The sequence below is a fragment of the Aquila chrysaetos genome, chromosome 2 (genome assembly GCF_900496995.4).
Source record: "Aquila chrysaetos chrysaetos chromosome 2, bAquChr1.4, whole genome shotgun sequence".
In the NCBI taxonomy this organism is placed as follows: Eukaryota; Metazoa; Chordata; class Aves; order Accipitriformes; family Accipitridae; genus Aquila; species Aquila chrysaetos.
The window spans coordinates 55,921,082-55,939,749 of NC_044005.1; the positions used below are offsets into that span (position 1 = coordinate 55,921,082).

Below are 18,668 nucleotides of genomic sequence, written 5' to 3' on the forward strand. Positions count from 1 at the left end.
ATGTACTTGCTGGACTTTTAATTTCATTTGTAAGCTGTCATGGTAAGGGATCATGTCTTCCTCTCTTGCTGTGGTTATCAAACCTGAGTTCAGAAGCCTCAGCTGCAGTATAAACAATGCTGGGGAAGAAGTAAATGTACAAATAACAGTAACTTGTAGGACAGTCAAATTCCTCCCTGGCTTATGTGGGTCAAGTCTGTGAGGTCTCTATCTAATAAGCGTGCAATGCCTCGTGTCCAGTGGGGATTTCATTTGTGAAGGAGGCTTTGTCAAGCATTCTTGAAACAAGTCTAATGGCTAGAGAGAGTGCTGCTTTTAGGAGGCATTTTAATGCTATAACTGTTTATTCTTTTCCTTTTTGAAAGCTTTCCACTTACTAAAAGATACGATGATAGTGGTAGTGTCTATAAATAGTCAGCATTAGCTTTTTAATTTTTTATTGGAAAAGCTTTAAAAAGTCATACAACGGACGCAATGATGCGGTTTCTTTAACCAGAGAGAGGCATGTTGCCCGCCACCACCCCGCTCCCCGCTTGCAGAACAGAACAACTCATGATCGCAATTTTGAACACTGTATGATATTGCAATGCCAAACTGAATGGGTCTGATTCTATAATAGCAGAAAACCCACATGAAAATGGTGGAGGGGGTAGGAATTGTCCTTTTTTTGTTGTATTGTTTAGCCAATTTTGAGACTCCAAATTACCAACACTAATTTAGGCTACTGCAAACTGGGATAACAATTAGTGCATCTGTCATGCTGGCTGCTTATTCTGTAGAAAACCTTTGTGTAGCATCCATGTAGTTCAGCTGTGGCTATATATTTTTAAGGTGAGCCCTTTCTTAAATTAGCTTTGATCTTGTTTTTCAGTCTGTGAGTTGAAGCCTAAATGATTTTCCTCTCAGCATAGTGTAGTCAGTTCTGTCCGGAGTCACACGTACTTGGTTGCAGCATAATTTAACCCTAACACTGAGAAGAAGTCCCAATGTGTCATCAAGTAAGGACTAGCTTGCCCTTTAGTTCCTAAACTTTATTCAGTGTAGATCCTAAAACCTTAAAATCTGAATCTTCTTTCAATTCTTTGTGAGATGCTTTTGCTGCTTTTCTCTTTTTAGTTTGTTTGGGGTTTTTGGTTTGGTTTTTTTGTTGTTGTTGGGGGGGTGTTTTTGGTTTTGTTTTTTTTTTTTCCTCCTGATAGTCTTATCCCAAATTGTCGTATCTCAATTTTCATTCCATCAGCCTTGGTTTGTATGGACTCTCAGCCTAGGAAACCAAGTATTTGCTGGCTGATACCATGTCTCTTCAGCCTTTGTGGTATTTGGCTCTTTACTCATAAATCACTCTTTCTAAGCTTTTTAGTCATTAGAATTGCTCTTCTTTGAACATGTTCTACCATTTCAGTGACTTTCTGGTAGTACGATGCCCAGAACCGAATATGTTCTTCCAGCTGGGTTTATGCCAGAGCTATTTAAAGTCACTGCCTTATTCCTTCCCTTGTCCCCTTTCTGTGTGACCTGACATATCATATATAGGCAATCCAGACTTGCATTAAGCTGATTTTCGGGCAGGTTAAATTGTGAACTCCCGTCAAGTTTATTCTCCTTGTTAGTTGTGGTCCCTCTTATATTAATTGCTTTGCAGGTTGCATGTCTGTCTGAAGTATGTGTTTGGGAATTTTTTCCAAGCCTTCCTGATTTTTTGATAATTTTTTTTTTGTGCTGGATTTCACCACTTACTGTTGGCAAAGCTAACATCTCTATGATATGTCTGTATTTCTCAGTACCTCACAATTTGATGATGTTTCAATTCTGATTTTAATTATGTCGTCCTCCTCATTAAAAATTCCCCAAAGAACGCCACATCTACTGTGGCTGGAATAAGGGCGCAAGGGCATGATTAGATGTTCTCTCCCCCACAACTGCTGGAGATTTGTGAAAGTATAGCAAAATGTGATACAGCCTAGGTGTTGCTGCCAAGAATTGTAGGGATTATGTCCTGCTGAGCAGAAACACCATCTTCCCTAAATGGCAAAGATGGAGCAGAGTGGAGCGGTAAGTAGGTGGTGGTGAAATACGGACACCACAAGTGAGGATTTCTTGAATCAGTCCATCGCCTTGGTTTTTATCCATCTGGGAATGTGTCATAATGCTTCTTTGTGGCTGTTCTTTCTAGTGTGTTTCAGCAGGGCACAGTCTTTTTTCTATAGAAATGATTCTTTGCCTTGCTTTTAAAGTGATTTAAAATTAGGGCCTGATTCCATGGTTGCAGCCTCTTCTTCCTTTTCCTGCATGAGAGCCACTAGCCTTGTCATGTTTTGCTGGCAAAAAAGATGGATGATCCGCCGGGATTGTCTGAATTAAGGGAGCTGTTGTGAGCTGAAACACTCAGCCTGACGTTAGGCAGAAATCTGGGTGGGGAGGAAGGGATGGGTAAATCCTTCTTTCCTTACCCAGGGTGGGGAGCAGTTGCAGAGCTCATCAGTGACCGCTTCTCTGCCTTTACAGATCTAATCCTTTTCTCATCACAGGGGAACGAAGAGCAAGAGGTGTCTCTGGGATAACAGTGCCTTTGGGCTTGCTGCTGCCACAGCCACCTCTTCTTTCTCCCTCATCACCCCGTGAGGTGGTAGGGCAAGTGCCGTGTCACGGCGGCACGGTCCGTGGGGACACTCATATTTGTTCCCTCCACTGTCAGTCAAACAAGAGGAACAGTTTGTACGCCTGCTGACGTTGGTTGTGCCAGTTCTTTGCCTTGGATTAGCTGTGGATGCAAGGAATTCTCATTCTCCTGAATAATGAATGCCTGTAAAACACAGCGAGAGAAGAATGATATCTACAGAGGGGGGTTTATGGTAGCGTAGGGCAGTGCAAGCAGTTGGCCAAAAGGGATCATTCACTTGGCATAACTTTTGGCGCTGTGCTAGCTGTTAGTAATGGGCTGTGAAAACTTTACAGTTGTAGTATAGACAGTTCTAAATTATTTAAACTGCAACTTTCAGGAAAAAAACCCTTTAAAATCCATTGCTTTTTTTGAGATTAGCTATCATTTTGACATTTTTGGCCTCCACCTTTACTTTGCGATACAGCATGTTACATGGAATGCTGTGCTAGTCTGTGTGCTGAGACACTGAATTGCTCCAGGCAGAAACTATAAGCGTGTTTGGAGAAGATAATTTTAATTAGGGCAATTAAAAATGCAGCCATTATTGGCCTCAGTTATCCAAATGCTGTTACCATCTAGTCCAGAGAAAAATTATTTTTCCCACTGTTAAGAAACATGATGGAATCAGTCAGCAATGTGTGTTCCAGCAATAAATATTTGCATATAGGCTAGTACAGCAAAGATTTTTTTATTGTATTTTTTTTCCCAGCAGCTAGCTGTGCCTCAGCAGTGACTTGAAGGCTTGCCAGGTCGTGAAAGTCAAGGCCAAGCCCTTGTCAAAAAACAAGCCAGTGAGGACCTTTGGACGCCACTGTGCAAGGGATACTGTTTAACTGAACAGATGTTCTCAGTCCGAGGCTGATACTCTTGGAAGAGGTGCCAGGCGACAAAAATAGTTGTGTTTTCTAGGGCAGATGGAAAAGAATGCTGTGTGTTTCAAGCTGGTATTTTATTTTGTAGTTGCGGAGGATTCAAGTTGAGGACTTGGAGTTGTGGATGGCTTTCTATATACGAGTCCTAAAAGAGTATCTTGCTCTCACTATTTGGTTTGATGTCCTTAGGAGCCAAAATACTTGAATGTAAGTGGACCACCTGTGTGTTACCACACCATTCAGAGCAGCTAGAAAGCTGTTTGGAGCAGTCAACACCATGTGCTCATAAATGAGTGAAGTGTCTTGTTATTCTGGGCAGTGCTAAGAAGTATTTTTAGCATATTCTTTTTTTTTTTTAAATTGGCTGAAACGTGATCTCAGAAACAAATATTTTTTGTTGTTGTTTTCATCTGTTCAGAGTGACAAATTGAAGTACAGTTATAATACAAAATAATACTTTATTTGTTTTTACATATGTATATACAGCATGTATATACTCCATAAGATTAAATACATTCCAAAGCCAAAAGCATCTTGGTAAGTCAGCTAAGGAGGCCTTATATATATTAGATTTAAAAAAAAAAACCCTACCCGTTACCTTGCTTTTCAGCAGCCTTAATATTTGACTTCTTCTATAGTCACTTATATATTGTACCAAAGTTGAAGGGTTTCTTTCTAATTTTAGTGCAAACTGTTAAGTTTGCAAAGGTGCTAGGTTGAAGTAGTGGGGTTGCTTTGAAGAAGCTTGCTAGAGAAACCACTGGTGGCTTTCAAAATGTTTTCAGTTAAGATGGGTTTATATTTAAAGAGTTGTCTAATATCTTCATTTTTATAGTTCAGTCTTAAAGACAAAATTCACCTTGCTAAATAAATGGGTAGATTTGGCTTTATAAAGCCATATATTTCCTGTTTATCATGTCAAACTCTTGTGGGTTGTTTCTTTAGGGTAGAGATGGAATTTCTGGCTCTGAAACGTAACGATCTAATCCCGACTGCATTAAGGACTGTTTCTTTCTTTTTTTGACTGTAGCGTGATGGTATGGAGGTGGATATAGAAAAGCATTCTTCAGCACTGTAGTGGGAGAAGCAAAAGAGAAATCTTCATGACACAAAGTACAGTGATAGTTCCTGATGTTGTCACTTTATACTGCATGACATGGCATGTGTAACTAAAAGACTTTCACTGAAATAGTTCTGTGCTGGTGCCTGTTAATTCAGCCAGTCATGTGGATAATTGTAATACGGAACAATACGTGGCAATCTGAAGGTATTCTGTAAGCATCAAAGACGACTTTTGAAGTTACCTGGTCTGGATTGAGCAACCCAGGCAAAATTAATTTTATATTCATTGATCCTTAAAGACTCTGCACGTGTATTACTTACAGGAAGAATCATGACTTGGTATCTTTCCTAAGCTTCATTAGACCTCTACCCAGACCAAAAAAAGCCAAGGTGATAGCACCAATTTAGGATTTTTTAATGCATATTGATCATTGTGCATGAAAAATGAAGCAAGACAACTGTTAAATTGATCGCAAATGTTAACAAATGGATGGTAGGTCTTAATCCAAGCAGCACTTAACTTTGCCATTCCTTGCCTCCCAGTAGAGTGCAGTGCCATCTTTAACATAACTTCCTTGAACAAGCATACGTTTCATGGACTGACTTACTAGAAATTGCAGATGTGACAAATTTTATGCCCACAAAACTTTCAAAGCTAGAATGTGCTTCAGTAAGCAGTTGTATGAGGCGCTTTTTTTAGGTGCTACAGTTGAGAGAATTTTCAGATGTTTTCTGTGTTTTTTATTGCTTGTGGGATGTAATCATGAGTCAGCATGGGACAAGAAATATTAACCATAGTCATAAATCAGTGAGCCGTTTTATGATAAAATTTAATTTTAATGTTATTTCACATTTTACTTTTCCTCGAAAAGCACTGTTTATCCAGTCAATATGGCCATTTCAATAAAGGTACAATACTTGATACTGTCCAACAGGGAACACAGTCAACAGTTTCAGTGTGTCTTTGGCCAGAAATTGGCATGAAGTGTTTAATGTGTAGAATTGTTGGTGTTTTTTTAAAAAGAATTCATAACTAATTTTACTGTTGAAGCTGTCCAGTTGATTAAGCAAAGGAAATATTCCCTGAAAATTAATTTTAATTGTTGATGATATATCTTGGTCTTAATACAGTTTATTGTAATTTCAAATGAAATTTAAAACATTTTAGAGCAATACTAGTAAAAAGATCCTAAAATCTATTTAAACTTTAAAAAAAAAAAAAAAATTAGCCATATTTTCACTTTTTTTTTTTTTTTTCCTTCTGCTCTCTTCCAAAAACAGAAAAAGGCAGCATAGTCCAGGATGCCTCCCAGATATTAAAAGAGAAATTTTTTTTCAGTGGTTAAAAAACTGGTGGAAGATTAGATCGATACCTCGTGGCAGCTGATGCTGGGATCCTTCAGTCTGGTTACAGAAGTTCTAACTTAAACTTTCCCTTATGTAAATTCCTGATACAAATATTTGTAATACTTTTTATATTCTGAGTATAAACGTGTATTAAACATCCCAGTTAGTTGTTTGCTTTTCTTCCAAACCATAATGTTGTTGGTTCATATTCAGTTCAACTGTTGTCCTCAGTTTATTGTGGACATAACTGGCTTTTGAGAAGATGAATGCAAAACCTGAAACCTCTTACTCGTGATTCTTGGAAACAGTTAGAATTTAACCAGAATAATATTCCCATGTTTTATATTTTAAATGCACACATATCTAGGGGAATTTCTCTATATGCCAAAGTTACAGGTGGAAGTTGAACAAGTGAAAGGAATGGTAACCATTATCTGCAGTTACCAGCAGGTCTAAAGCTATCAAGCTATCTCATTTGTAGTACTACGAGAATTGCAGCAGGATATGACCATTTTGTGGTGTTTGTCTTAATTACATACTTAAATTCTAGATGAGGTTTTTGTCTTAAACTGCTTTCAGAGCTATGAATTCTTTAGTAGAGAAATGATAAAATAAGTTTTATATCACTGATACTGGACTGAAGTTTATTTCAAGAAACTTGTTTATAAACATCTGATTGTTTTATATAAAGCAAATCTGAATTAAACTGAAAAACAGCTGTTAGGTTTCTGAAACAACAAACCGCTTTGTAAATGCCCTAGTACCTAGGATACTACTTACCTTTACTGTTTTGGAGGCTAATTCTACGATTATTTTATGCAGGTTCCGACTGGAACATCTCGTCAAAGTTACCCAGCTACCAGCTATCAGGACTTCAGCAACTGGGAATCTCTAATGAAAATTAAAGAGGGGCTGCTGAGACAGAAGGAGATTGTGATTGATCGGTGAGTAACCTGCTCCTGCTGCATTGATTAGATTAGATGATGTAAAAGCTATGATGTAGAAACTGACTTTCAGGAGAGCTGCTTACTCAGTAAAGTTGTTAGGTTCCAGCAAATATTTATGCACAAATATGTGGGAGCTAATCCTTGCTAGGAGAGAAGACTGGCTGCTGGCTAAAAGTCTTTCACAGATTTAGAAATTCACTTAGGGGTTTAATGCCTCTGCAATGGAAAAGGGAGAGTGAGACCAACAGCCAGTTCTGCTGTCAGCTTCCCCATCTTAGCTTCTTACCAGTGTGGGGCTTTGTATCAGACATCTTTCCACTTGTACAGGTCTTGGAAGTGACTTGCAAGATGAAAATTGGTAAACTGCATTGCCCTGATTTTCTTTTCCATGACAAGTACAGAAATGCAATATACTTGAAGCCAGTTGATAAAGCTTTGAGAAATTGGCCTTTGCAGTAACATTCAGTGGTAAAATCCTATTCAAATGCTCATACAAATTATTCAGATAGTAAAATATTAAATCTGGGATCTATATGTCAGTAAATCCATCACTTCTTATTAAAATTGCTATCAATCTGAAACAGGCCTTGGCAGCAACTCACTGCTGTTAAGTTTCTAGTATATCTGAAGTAATTTCTGGACTTCCTGATGTTTGGATAAAATGAAGCCTTAACGAGGAAAATGTGCTTTTAATAAAGGGCTTAAGCTTAATGAAGCTTACATTAAATTAGCAGATGTCATCGGGAGCTGCAGAGTTTGGATGTAGGACATTTAAGAAGGGCATTTTTATATTTGACATAATTATCATTTGGCTTAGTCTGGTTTTTAATAATAAACTCTTGGCTCATGTCTGAAAGAGGAGTGGTTGTTCTGATCTTGAAATAGTTGTGCCCTCGTATTGATACTTTGCTCCACAGCATGAGGAGAACTGTGTAAAGCAGGTGTGCGTTGATCATAGGAATGTCAGGCATCCATTATGAATGTTTTTATATTTCATCTAGCAGTTCCTATCTTTTAATGGGTGGAGATAGACAACTTGGGCATAATTTACTTTGGGACGAGGAGAATTACGCTTGTGCGAGATCTGTTCCTTCCTCTGTTGCAACAGAGCAAGGAATTGCAGTGGTTTAAGGTGTTTGTCCCCTAGCAATCTAGCCAGTACCTCTGCTGGCATTGTAGCGATGGAGATTGGCATCAGCTTCCCCAGTTTGATGTGGCATATTAGCGTGCATTTGCCTGCCTCTGCAGCTGAAAAGGGTACACAAAAGTTACGAACTGCAGCGGCCGGGGCACGGGCACACCATCCCGCTCTGCCAGCTTCCCTGCAGAGGTGGTGATCTCTCGGGGGGGTCAGCAGCTGAGATGGAAACATCCCTAACTGCTGCTTAGATCTTCTCTGTCAGAGCCTTTTGATCAGCTGCTTGAAGGCTGTCTAAATTACAGGGTTTTTTTCAGGCTTGCTGTATCAGTGGTAATGCTGTATAAGCTGCAGCCCACCTCTCGGGGCCCAAGGTGTCCGCAGCATTTGTAAGTGCCCGTGATGGCGACGGGCGGTGTTCGGTGCTTCTGCTGAGCACGTCGTCCTCTGCGCTCTACGTGAAGTCTTGTTACACAACGGCAACTAAAAAGGCAGTTCATGTTACTCTTCTCGCACTGGAAATGTGTTTACAGTCAAGGGCGAAGTTTCTGAAGTGGCAGTTCGTAACCTAGCTGCCTGCTAATGTTACTTGATGCTGTCCACGGTGAGGAAGAAAAGCTCTTTCTTGGTATCCAATGGCAGTGTGCAGGTTCTTTTTTTTGTAGGAGTCATGCTTTTGTGTGACTTAACGATAGTGAATACAGTCCTTTCTGGATTTCTGACCAGAAGTCAGTTGAGATGATTCCTTTTCATTCAGCTGAAAAGGCAAAATACACCCTGGAAGCTGTTGAAATGAAACAAAGACCATTTAGTGATGTTACAGTAATTTCCTTTAAGGAGACACTTGGTGTTACAGTTAAGCATGTTGTAAATTATAATAATGCAGTATAATAATACATCACAGAAAAGACACTTTTTTTTAAAATATTGAGCCCCCATTTGGGCAAAATATTTGCCTTAAAAATTACTATTTTAAAATGAAATAAAATTATTTAAAATAGATTATTTGTATTCTTTAAAATTAACACAAAGAGATTTTGCATATTTAGAAAGATTTTACAACAGTTTTTTGTTGGGCTTTTTTTTAAGAGGAGGAAGTGTTTTCTATGACAAACAAAGCTATTTTTGGTTTCACTCATGGAGAAAATGGTACATAGCTGCTGTCCAAAATCCTAGAAATAGAACTCCATTATAAAGCACTGATGTTATATTTCTTACTAGATGCGGTATTAGTAAGACTTAAGTGTGAATAATACCTTTCTTCAAGGCACTAAGTGAAAACTTGATATTATCCATATTTAACATGTGGGGACACAAGGCCTTGCACTGAGGATCAAGATGATGTTTGGGAGTAAACCTGCGTCTTCCAGCTCCTGGTCTTCCTGAGCTTACTTTAAACTTCTCTTCAGAATTTGAATTTACTTGGGAATAGTGACCTAAAATAAATACATAAAGTTTTCTAAAGTGTGGTTAATTAGGATTCAAGGTGGTGGTAGTTAATTACAGAATTTAGGCTTTCGGGAAGTGGAGGAGGAATTCTTTTGTTGACTGAGGTTTGGTAGTAGGTGTTTGCTGAGAAAGGCCCTTTGTACCTGTGTTTCTCAAGGACTTTTAAAAGGTGTGGTCTCCTTAAGTCATGTCTCCTGCTGAATTTACAAACTGGTAACTGGAGGATGCCAGCGAGACTTGTTTAATTCTGGGGGGACAGAAGCGTGGCACAGACAGGTTGACCTCCTGCTGTCTGGAAGCCGGAGGAGCGGGATAGCAGCCGGCGTGGTGCTCCAGACCCAGCTGTTCTGCTGCTGACAGGTACAGGGAACAGCTGGATGAAAAGGAGCACACCGGGAACACCCTTCTCTTGCCCTTGTCACCAGCCTCTCTTTCAACCACAGGGTCATTACCCAGGTTTTTTTAAGGTTAAAACCCTTTTCTGTTGGGAATTGTACTGGGGCTCCGGTAATCCAAGAGGTGGAGAAGATTAACGTCACTTCGTACTGCACACCTTGTTCTGCATAGTGGTGCTCAAATCTGTTGATAAGTAGGAAATGGAGGCTCTCTGTAAGGCAGTATTCTTAAGCTGTTCTACCTTTTTTGTGTTAAAAAAGGGAGGAGAGGCAGGAGAAGGAAAGAGAAATGTGCTGCCTGCTTCCCTTCTTTCCATACAATGATAAAAAGGCAACAAAAATCCAGCTCTTCCAGATTAGATTATTAAACTTCCTTGTTTTGCATCAGAAATCCAACAGTTTAGAATAGCTGCAAGCAAGTTTCAAATAGTCGTTAAAAATGATTCAAGGAATAATGCTTACAGTGTAAATCATCATACTTGGGTACTTCGGTGTGTCACTGGAAATTCAAAGCCGTGAATAGAATTTTTAAAAACCCAAACAGCCAATTGTGTCTGTGAATAGGACAAGTGGCTTGATTTTTATTCTATACACTGTGTTGAACAGCAGATTTAGTAATAGATAGTTAAAATTGATTTGATTTGCGTAGTCTGTTCAGCATAACAAATGCATATTTTTAAGTATAAATGTACACAGCATAAATGGGTGGGTTTAGAAGTGGGTTTGGTTTGCTTTTTAAAACTACTCTAGGAATCACTGCCAATTTAATGAATTAGAGCATGAAAATGGTTTTTAAGTCTGCTCATAAAAAATGAGATGGAGACCATACTTTTAGGAAGGGAAAACATGGTTTGAGGAAGGGAGCCTGGGGGGTGTGCGTGTGCGCGCACAGGATCACAATGGCACTTCTTAAAGGTGTGTGTTGTGTTTTCTCTACATAACAGCTGTTGGTACAGGCTGTGAATAAGGACTTAAGGATTTTGTCCGTAAGAGGAATCTGCTGCTGTAACACTTATTACTCGAATGTCTGTCACCTACTGTACAAAATAATTGGATTATATCATTGCCTTACTTCTCTGGTGGTTTAGTATGTAACACTACGTTATATGTAGCACCAGAGGGAGCCAACAGTGTTTGTATTGGTTTAGAAAATTATGACATCACATTTTAATTCTTTGTGTTGCTCCTCTATTCAGTACATTCACAACACTGAAATTACAGTGTTTGGTACAATTGCGAATGACTCTTGAGGCTGGCCAGCCACTGTAGATGTCTTGAATGTGGTCCTGGCACTGTTTGTTTGGCAGGGACTGCATATAGGGGGTACGTGAATAAATGCCAGATATCTGAACATGTGACATAAGCTGCTGAGAGTAACACTGTTCATGCAGTGTTCTCTTCCAGACGGTTTAAGGGTATTTGGACAGCTTTTTAAGGAAAGGTGGATATAGAAGTAAAAGTTTTGTGAATAGCTGTCATTCCTCAGGGCATAATAACATTTGCATTCTTAAAACAGTTGCTAAATCATTAGCTTTCCATCCATAGCTGAATTCTGCTTAGATGTTTTCACTGGGACAAGAGAATTAGATTTTCTTTGCCTTGTGTCAAATTGTCCTGACTTCAGTAGATGAGATCGAACTGTTATGTGCTCTGATAGTGCTTATGTTACTGCTAGTGTAAAGCTATAATTCTCTTAATTTGGGATGGTCTGTTAAGATCTGCAGTATTAGCATATCCACTTGAGTGATAATTTGATGTCATTTTTGAGGAAGCTTTGAAGCTTTACGCCACCCAGGGTCGGAGCGCATGCATGTGTAACTGGGAGTCCTGTGCAAGGAGTAGGGCTGCGAGGAGCCTCCTCACCATGTCTTGCTGTGTAAAATAGGCTTTGCTTGCAATAATAGCTTGAAAAAGACACATTTTTTTTTTTTTTTTTTTTTTTTTTTATATCACCAATCACCCGGGTAACTTGTGGATGAGGCTTTTGTATCTTGGGCTGGTAAACTTTCAGGAAGATTTGTTACAGAGTAATTATTTTAGCCCTTTTAAATTTCACCTTTTCAGAGGTGAATACTAGTAGATGAAATGGAATTTGTTACCATTAGTTTTCACATAATAACCTAAGTCTTGGCAACAATGAGAGGATGTAGCACTAGGAAGGACCTATCTAACAGCTCTGCTGGGCCCAAGGGAGGACAAGCCGTAGTGGTGTCACTCCTGGTGAATGTCTATGCTATTGCTGTCTGCAGTAGCAGAAGTTCTACAGCCTTTCTGGGTTGGACAGTTTGGTGATTAATTAGCTGAAACATTAGAAAACTTTTCCTAATATGACTTAGTCTTTCCTCCTAGGTCATGTTTTGTAGACCTCTGGTAGCTTTTGTTATTCCTTGAGATCTCTCTTCCTCATTAGTACATCTTCCCTGAAGCTGGGGCCTCCCTCCGGCTGGGTGCTCGTCTCTCTCTCTCGGGCCGTGCTTGTGTGGTGTTTGCTTTTTTGCAGTACAACGTTGAGTAGTTTTGGTCAGCTGCAATCCCAGATCCTTTTCTGTGGAACTGGTGCCGAGCCATTCTCTATTCTGTAGGTCTAAATATTTTTAGGAAGTTGTAGTATTTGGCAGAGCTGAGAACAGCAGGGGAGGTGCAAGGCTTGCTCTGTATTCATCCTGTCAGGAGACTGCAGAAGTCTAAAACCTCCCACCGTGGGAGGAAGGGTGCAGTCCTCTGTTTGAGCAGACAGTTGTGTCTGTGTCCCACTCGTGCCTCACACCCCCTTGACTAAGTAGCCCAGAGCATTTGAGAAAGTAGAGTACAGTTGCTGACTGTGCTCTTGCCTGCCTTGCTTCAGCACTAGCTACCTCCTGTGGGTCAGGCTAGCATTTCAAACTTCTATGCAATTCAGAAAAGTAATTTAAAAAATAACAATCCATCCAGAACAGAGATCACCTTTTGACTCCCAGAGGTAGTGTTCCCATCTTCTCTTCAAGGTAAGTTCTCCTGTGGCTGGTGGAAAGATAGTATTCACTTTGAACTGCAGCCTCATAATTTCACCAAAAAAAGCCAGACTTTATTGCATAGGAAATTTGAGATCACTTTTTCTCATGATCTTTGCTGATGTTGGAGTTCTTTGTCATTATCTTCCAAATTATGGAAAATGTATTCACATTGGTTTTAGGACTTTGTTTACTGCTGATCTCTTTCCCTATCAGTACTCTGCACGTCTGGACTTGTGGTCCCAAGAGATCATGGCTTTAAAACAAAAGGATATAAAAATTAGTATCCAGCTTCTTAAGCAACAAAACAAAGCAGCATACCTCCAACTGCAGTGTAGAATAAATTACATTTGTTATACAGAAGGATCCGGTTTACATTTTACTTTGCATCCCAATTCTGAGGAAATATGCTCAGGCATTTTCACCAAAAGCATCTCTTTCTTGTTAACTCATGACTTTTGAAGGTAAGCATCAATTGTAATTTGATTTATTATGAAGTTACTAGTGTCCCTCCTGCGGTGGAGGAAGCTCTGTTCTAAAGTCCTGAAGTGTTTGAAGATACTGGACCTGTATCTTGACTTGTAGTGTGGGGCTTACATTTACACTATTTTAAGCCTCTTAAAAGTTGAGGGAAGGAAGTGCTTCTCTGACAGATGTGGGTTACTAAAGGCTCTTTCATGTTAGAGCAAGTGAGGGGTAAGATGGGTTTACAGAGAACAGATGAGTTGGTCCTAGGTTGAAGAAAATGTGGTTTATTTCCAGATGAATGCATATATTAGTGTCTGTGTAAGCACGTGTCCACAGTTCGCTTGTCCTGTGTGAATATGAGAAAATGATGTGAATGTCAGTTATGTCATACTAATGTTTTTGAGACATACGGAGAAGCAATTTGTATATTAAGCAGTGTATTTATTATTAATACTGGTCTCTGAAGACAGTCCTGGCTTGTGCATGTTGAGCTGAGTGCTGTTCTCTGCTCTCTCACATCCTTTGTGCTGACTTGAGCTTTCAAAGCGGATTGTTTGAGCTAAAGGACAGAACTACAAATTAATCAAATTTGGGATCTGCTCCCCCCGCCCCAATTGATACTTCTCTCTTATGGCTGTAACTTTCTTTTTGCTCATTTAAATGGATTCAGTTAGAGTCAAGTGGCACCGGTAGTTTTCCTCTGGATTCTAGCCAGCTTTGTAAGTAGAATCACAGTCATCCAGGATGGGGGGAGCTTGGGTGCCATTTCAAGGGGGATAGCATGTTGTCTTCCCCACGTTTGTCTGCAGAGAATAGTGCCACAGGGAATATGCACCACCAGAAGCAGCCCCTTACTGTCCGTGGGCAGAGAGACTGCAAATTTTAGCAGACCCAAAATTGAAACGCACGTGTGAAGCCTTTTTTGTTCATTCCCTAGCCTGCCTTTAAGTGTTTTCTGAGTCTGACCTTTAAATACAAATGTCCTAGCAAGGTGATGCTCTTATCTCTGAGGCCAGTGTATTTGGCCGGCTTTTCTCCGTTCACTGATGTGCAGAGTGGAGATCCCTGTTCCAGCTGTGGCTGGAGCCCGCGGTGTGCCGTGGAGGGGAAGGAGAGCCGCAGCAGTGCTGCCTGGACTCTTGCCTCTCCTCCTTACCAGCTCTCCCTAGTCAGTCCCTCGCCTTCAGCATCATTCCAGGGCCCCATTGCTCATATTACCGCAGGACTGTCCCTGTTTTTTACCCCACAGCTCCGTCAACCCCAGTAACTTCTCACTTTGCTCTCTCCCTTCCAGCCCCACGAGGGAGCGTGAGGGGTGGGCAGGGGGCTGTGATCCAGTGAGGTGCTGAGAGCTGATGTCCAGGGCACCAACAGCCTCTCCCCAAACAGATAGGGCAGCGCAGTGTAAGTGCATTTGCTTCTCGTCATCTGCATATACCAACTGAAAGTGAGCTGCTGATTTACAGACCTGGCTTTAGGCGAGCTAGAAACAGGTAGTTGATGTTAGGGCGCGCTAATGGTCGTTACAAGAGAAAAGGATAGCTGGTGGGCTGTTTTGCTGTTTGCAGGGGCTTAAAAAGAGTGGTTTTTTCCTTAGGTGTGTGATTGGTTGAAAGTATTTTGGGATTTGCTTTTCCCCCCATCCCCTTAGCATCAGAAAGATAGAAGTTTGAGCTGGATTTAGTGAACCACCCTTCTGGTACGCTTGATGCTTAGAACTGACTTTCACCCCAAACATAGTGGCGTTCAGGATCGAGGGCTTTTGCTTTCTTCTACAGCAAAGGACGTTCATTGGCAGAGACCATGCTGGCGGATGTCACTTCATTAGTTTCTGTTCTTTGAGTGTGGGCTTTTAGGTTCCTGAGGATTGACGTGCTTCAGTTTGATTTAAATTGTTGGGCTCAGCACAGAGGTTACTGTGTGGGAAGGGTAGTATCTGTGGCAGGCAGGAAGTCAGATAAGCAGAACTACTCTCCTTAAACACCATAAAAATCATTACACAGAATCAACATCTTAGGTAGCCTAGCCTCCAGCGCCAGCAGTTCGTGTACAGATAATAGTTGATAATTCTGGGAAAGGCAAGAGAATGGTATGATCTGCCATGACAGGTTTTTAACTTTTCCTTCCTTACAAAGTGTCATTGATCTGCAGTAGTGAAACACAACTGAAGCCTTGAAATTTTGTTTACAAAAATAAAGAATGCTCGAGGAAGTAGAAGAAAAGGGAACAAAAGATGTGTGTGTTTTTACAAGACCTGGAAGTAAGCCAAAGTGATCACTTTGTGAAAATAGTAGTTTTCTGTAAATGATCTAGCTAGCATCTAAATAACTATCGCGTGGGAATTGGGACAAAAGAGCTGGTTATAGGGGACCATAGAGTGCGTAGCTACCACTTGAGTCATGTATGTTGAACCCGTCACTTCAGCTGAGTTCCCTCAGAAAGAATGTACCTGGGAGCAGCACAGGGAGGATTTGATCTCAGGATATTTATAAATTATGGCTGGAGGTTCAAAAAATGGGGTGAAAAGGCATAGTCCAGGGTATCAGTGAAATTTTTAGAAGAAAAAATAATGAAGATAATAATGAAAATAGAACAAGCAGGTTACTTCTGAGGAAAAAAAGCTTTAAAATTGTGGTATCTGAAGAAAAATACAAGACAATGTCTTCAGTGCAGAACTCTTCTGTGGATAACCGCAATGATCTTCTGTGTACCAGACAATCTTCTCCTAGCTCAAAAGGAGTTTCAATTCTCTTTTTGTCTGTTTGCTTCTGCACTGCCACCCTCCATTCCTCAAGACAGTAATATACCTTGAGGGGCAGCTGGAAAGATTTGTGCTAGAAGTGTTTGTGAAAACAATTAGCATCATGTTTGTATCCATTGATTGGATAGAAGAGTAAAAGTTTATACATCTTTTAATGACATTTTCTTCTGAAACATTAATGTAAATAAGGAACACTTTTAAATGTCCCTCCCAAAAGGATGTTTTTCATTCCTGCCTTTTGTGACTTTTTTAAAAATAAATTTTAAAAAACAAAACAGACTTTTCTCCCCTCTTGAGTCCCTTTGGTTGGTTGATGACTTTAGAGCAGGGCATTGCCTCCTTTTCTCCTTAAGTCTGAGTGTAAGGGGAAGGGGTGTGTCAAGACAGACACTTGAAGTTAAATAGAGTAATTTCTTTTTGGACAAAAGAGCTGAATGAAACCACGTGAGAAGTCCTGTGACGGTCACATAATATGCCAATAACCTTTACTTTGCCATCAACATAGAATTGTAACACTTACTCACGGAAAAAAAATCGGGAATTTGTGAAGGAGAGCAGCTTCCATGGTACCTAGGTACAGTATTTTCAGTGAACCTGGTTGTGTGAGCTACGGGTCTGGTTTCTGTAAACGCAAGTCTCAAGGGTGGGCTCCTGTCAGGTTACCCCGTGCCTTGAGCTCAGGCCACAGCCTGCACCCACTCATACGCAGACGGCTTCTGGAATCACAAAAGGTTGAGGAGTTGGATGTCTGGAAATCTGAGTCCTGTGTAAGACTGAGTGAGTGGAAATTCCTATGTTGGAAGTTACAGGAAAAGGAGTAGGTCAGCTGCGTAACGCCAGTGTCGAGGTGGAGAAGGGAGGGGGAGTTAATTTAATCTTTTTTTTAAAACATCTTGACCCACTGGGGAGACCTGACAGTGCTAGCAGCTGATGGGAGAAAGGGAAGAGCGGAGAAGAGTTTGCCAACATAGGTCACAACGGTTAGAGAATTTCAGTATGCTCTAGTCTGGCACTCAGCGAACAGGCAGGATGCACACGGGGTTATAAACATTGTATGTATAAACATACAAGGTGAGAGTAGCATTGCTGTCTAGAAGGTAAAATCCCTCATTTTCAGGATTATTTATATCTGGTTTTGGCCTACCCAGAGTGGCAGTTGCCATGTATCTGAGCAGAAACTTGAAAGCGCCTAAAAGCTGAAGGTTGGTTGATTGGTTAGTTGGTTTGGGGTTTTTTTTGAAAATGCTGGGATGATTGATTGGTCATAGGGAGGCTTCTGGGGACAGTGTTCCTGCCATAATACACGAGCTGTGTTTGTGAGAGCATTTGAACTTTCTACACTCCCTTTAAATAAAGCTCACAGCCTGTGGTTATGCAGCGGATTAATAGTAACAGCTGTGGGCTAACAGAGGATTAAAACTGTCTTAGCATATGAGAACATCAGTGATAAAATGCATCTGGTATGAAGTCTCCAAAGACTTATAGGATTGTATGTAAATAGTAAATATGTTTCTATGGTGTTTATCTTCTATTCTGCTTGTGACTGCTGGGCTGTTCTCAGAATTTTTGTTTCTGGGTGCTGTGAGGTTAATGATATTTTCAGAGAGGCGGTTATGTGAAGAAGTCGTGTGGGATCTACACAGCCTTAAAACATTTCTACGGTGTGTTTTGTTGGCAAGGTTTTGTAACAGTGGAGAGTTTCATGCTTTGCAGAGTGAAAAGAAGCAAGCTAGTTACACTCTGCTAGTGCAGCTCTGTTTCATCACGTATTAATTTGTCTTACCTTTTTTCTTGCAGGGCTTTGGTAGGGTAGGGAAAGGATTATGAAAGGAAATATGGTAATGTAGTTCAAACTACACTGGAAGTTCAAAAATATTTTAAAACATTTACTCCAGGCTGTCGTGTTTAGTTTAGGCTGTTGAAATCCTGCCTGTGAAGGAAGGCACTGCTAAGATAAAATCAGCCACAAACAGAAAATCACGTAGTCCCTTCAAGGGATAAGTGACAAATGGATAAATAATTTTAAAACACATGGGGCAAAGATATTTTAATAGATCTGTCTAGTAAGTAATAAGTTGATAAGAAATGAAAAACGACTTCTGTTCGTAGGTTAAGATGACTCATACTAAATAATTCTGGTATCCATGACCAAGCATGCACGGAAGTCATAAAGGCTTTATATTTTCTCATATGATTATACAAGCTCTTGGGCTCATATAAGGTCTGGTACAAGTTAAGAGCATATTCTTTTACCTAATCTTCAAATCTGCTTCTTCCAAAATGTTTGAAGCTTTTTGTTTGTAGTGCCATTGTACAGATGCCAACCAGAACTATACAAAGTCTTTCAGTGATACATACTCCTTTCATATTTGTACAAGCTTGTTCTATCCAGATAGTGGAATGGAAGAGGGAAGCCTCAAAATCACCTGAGATTATATAGAATATTTTAAGACTTGCAATGGAGTCATGTAAATGCTTTCAGTCGCTCTGTTTTTATGAATTGCATTGAATGAATTGTTCTTAAGGTACTAGCAAATTGCAGCTTGTTTATACTGTTTTTCCATTCATTGCTATTCT

At 40.2% G+C, this 18,668-nt stretch overlaps 1 protein-coding gene across 3 annotated transcripts in view; it reads left to right on the plus strand.

Annotated features, from left to right (window-relative positions):
• Nucleotides 1-18,668, plus strand: part of CEP85L (centrosomal protein 85 like) — a 122,696-nt gene that overhangs the window by 80,083 nt on the left and 23,945 nt on the right. For all 3 annotated transcript variants that reach the window (XM_030035538.1, XM_030035545.2, XM_041129127.1), the window contains one exon: nucleotides 6,766-6,887. In XM_030035538.1, the coding sequence (XP_029891398.1) occupies nucleotides 6,766-6,887 (122 nt within the window). The remainder of the gene's footprint in view (nucleotides 1-6,765; nucleotides 6,888-18,668) is intronic.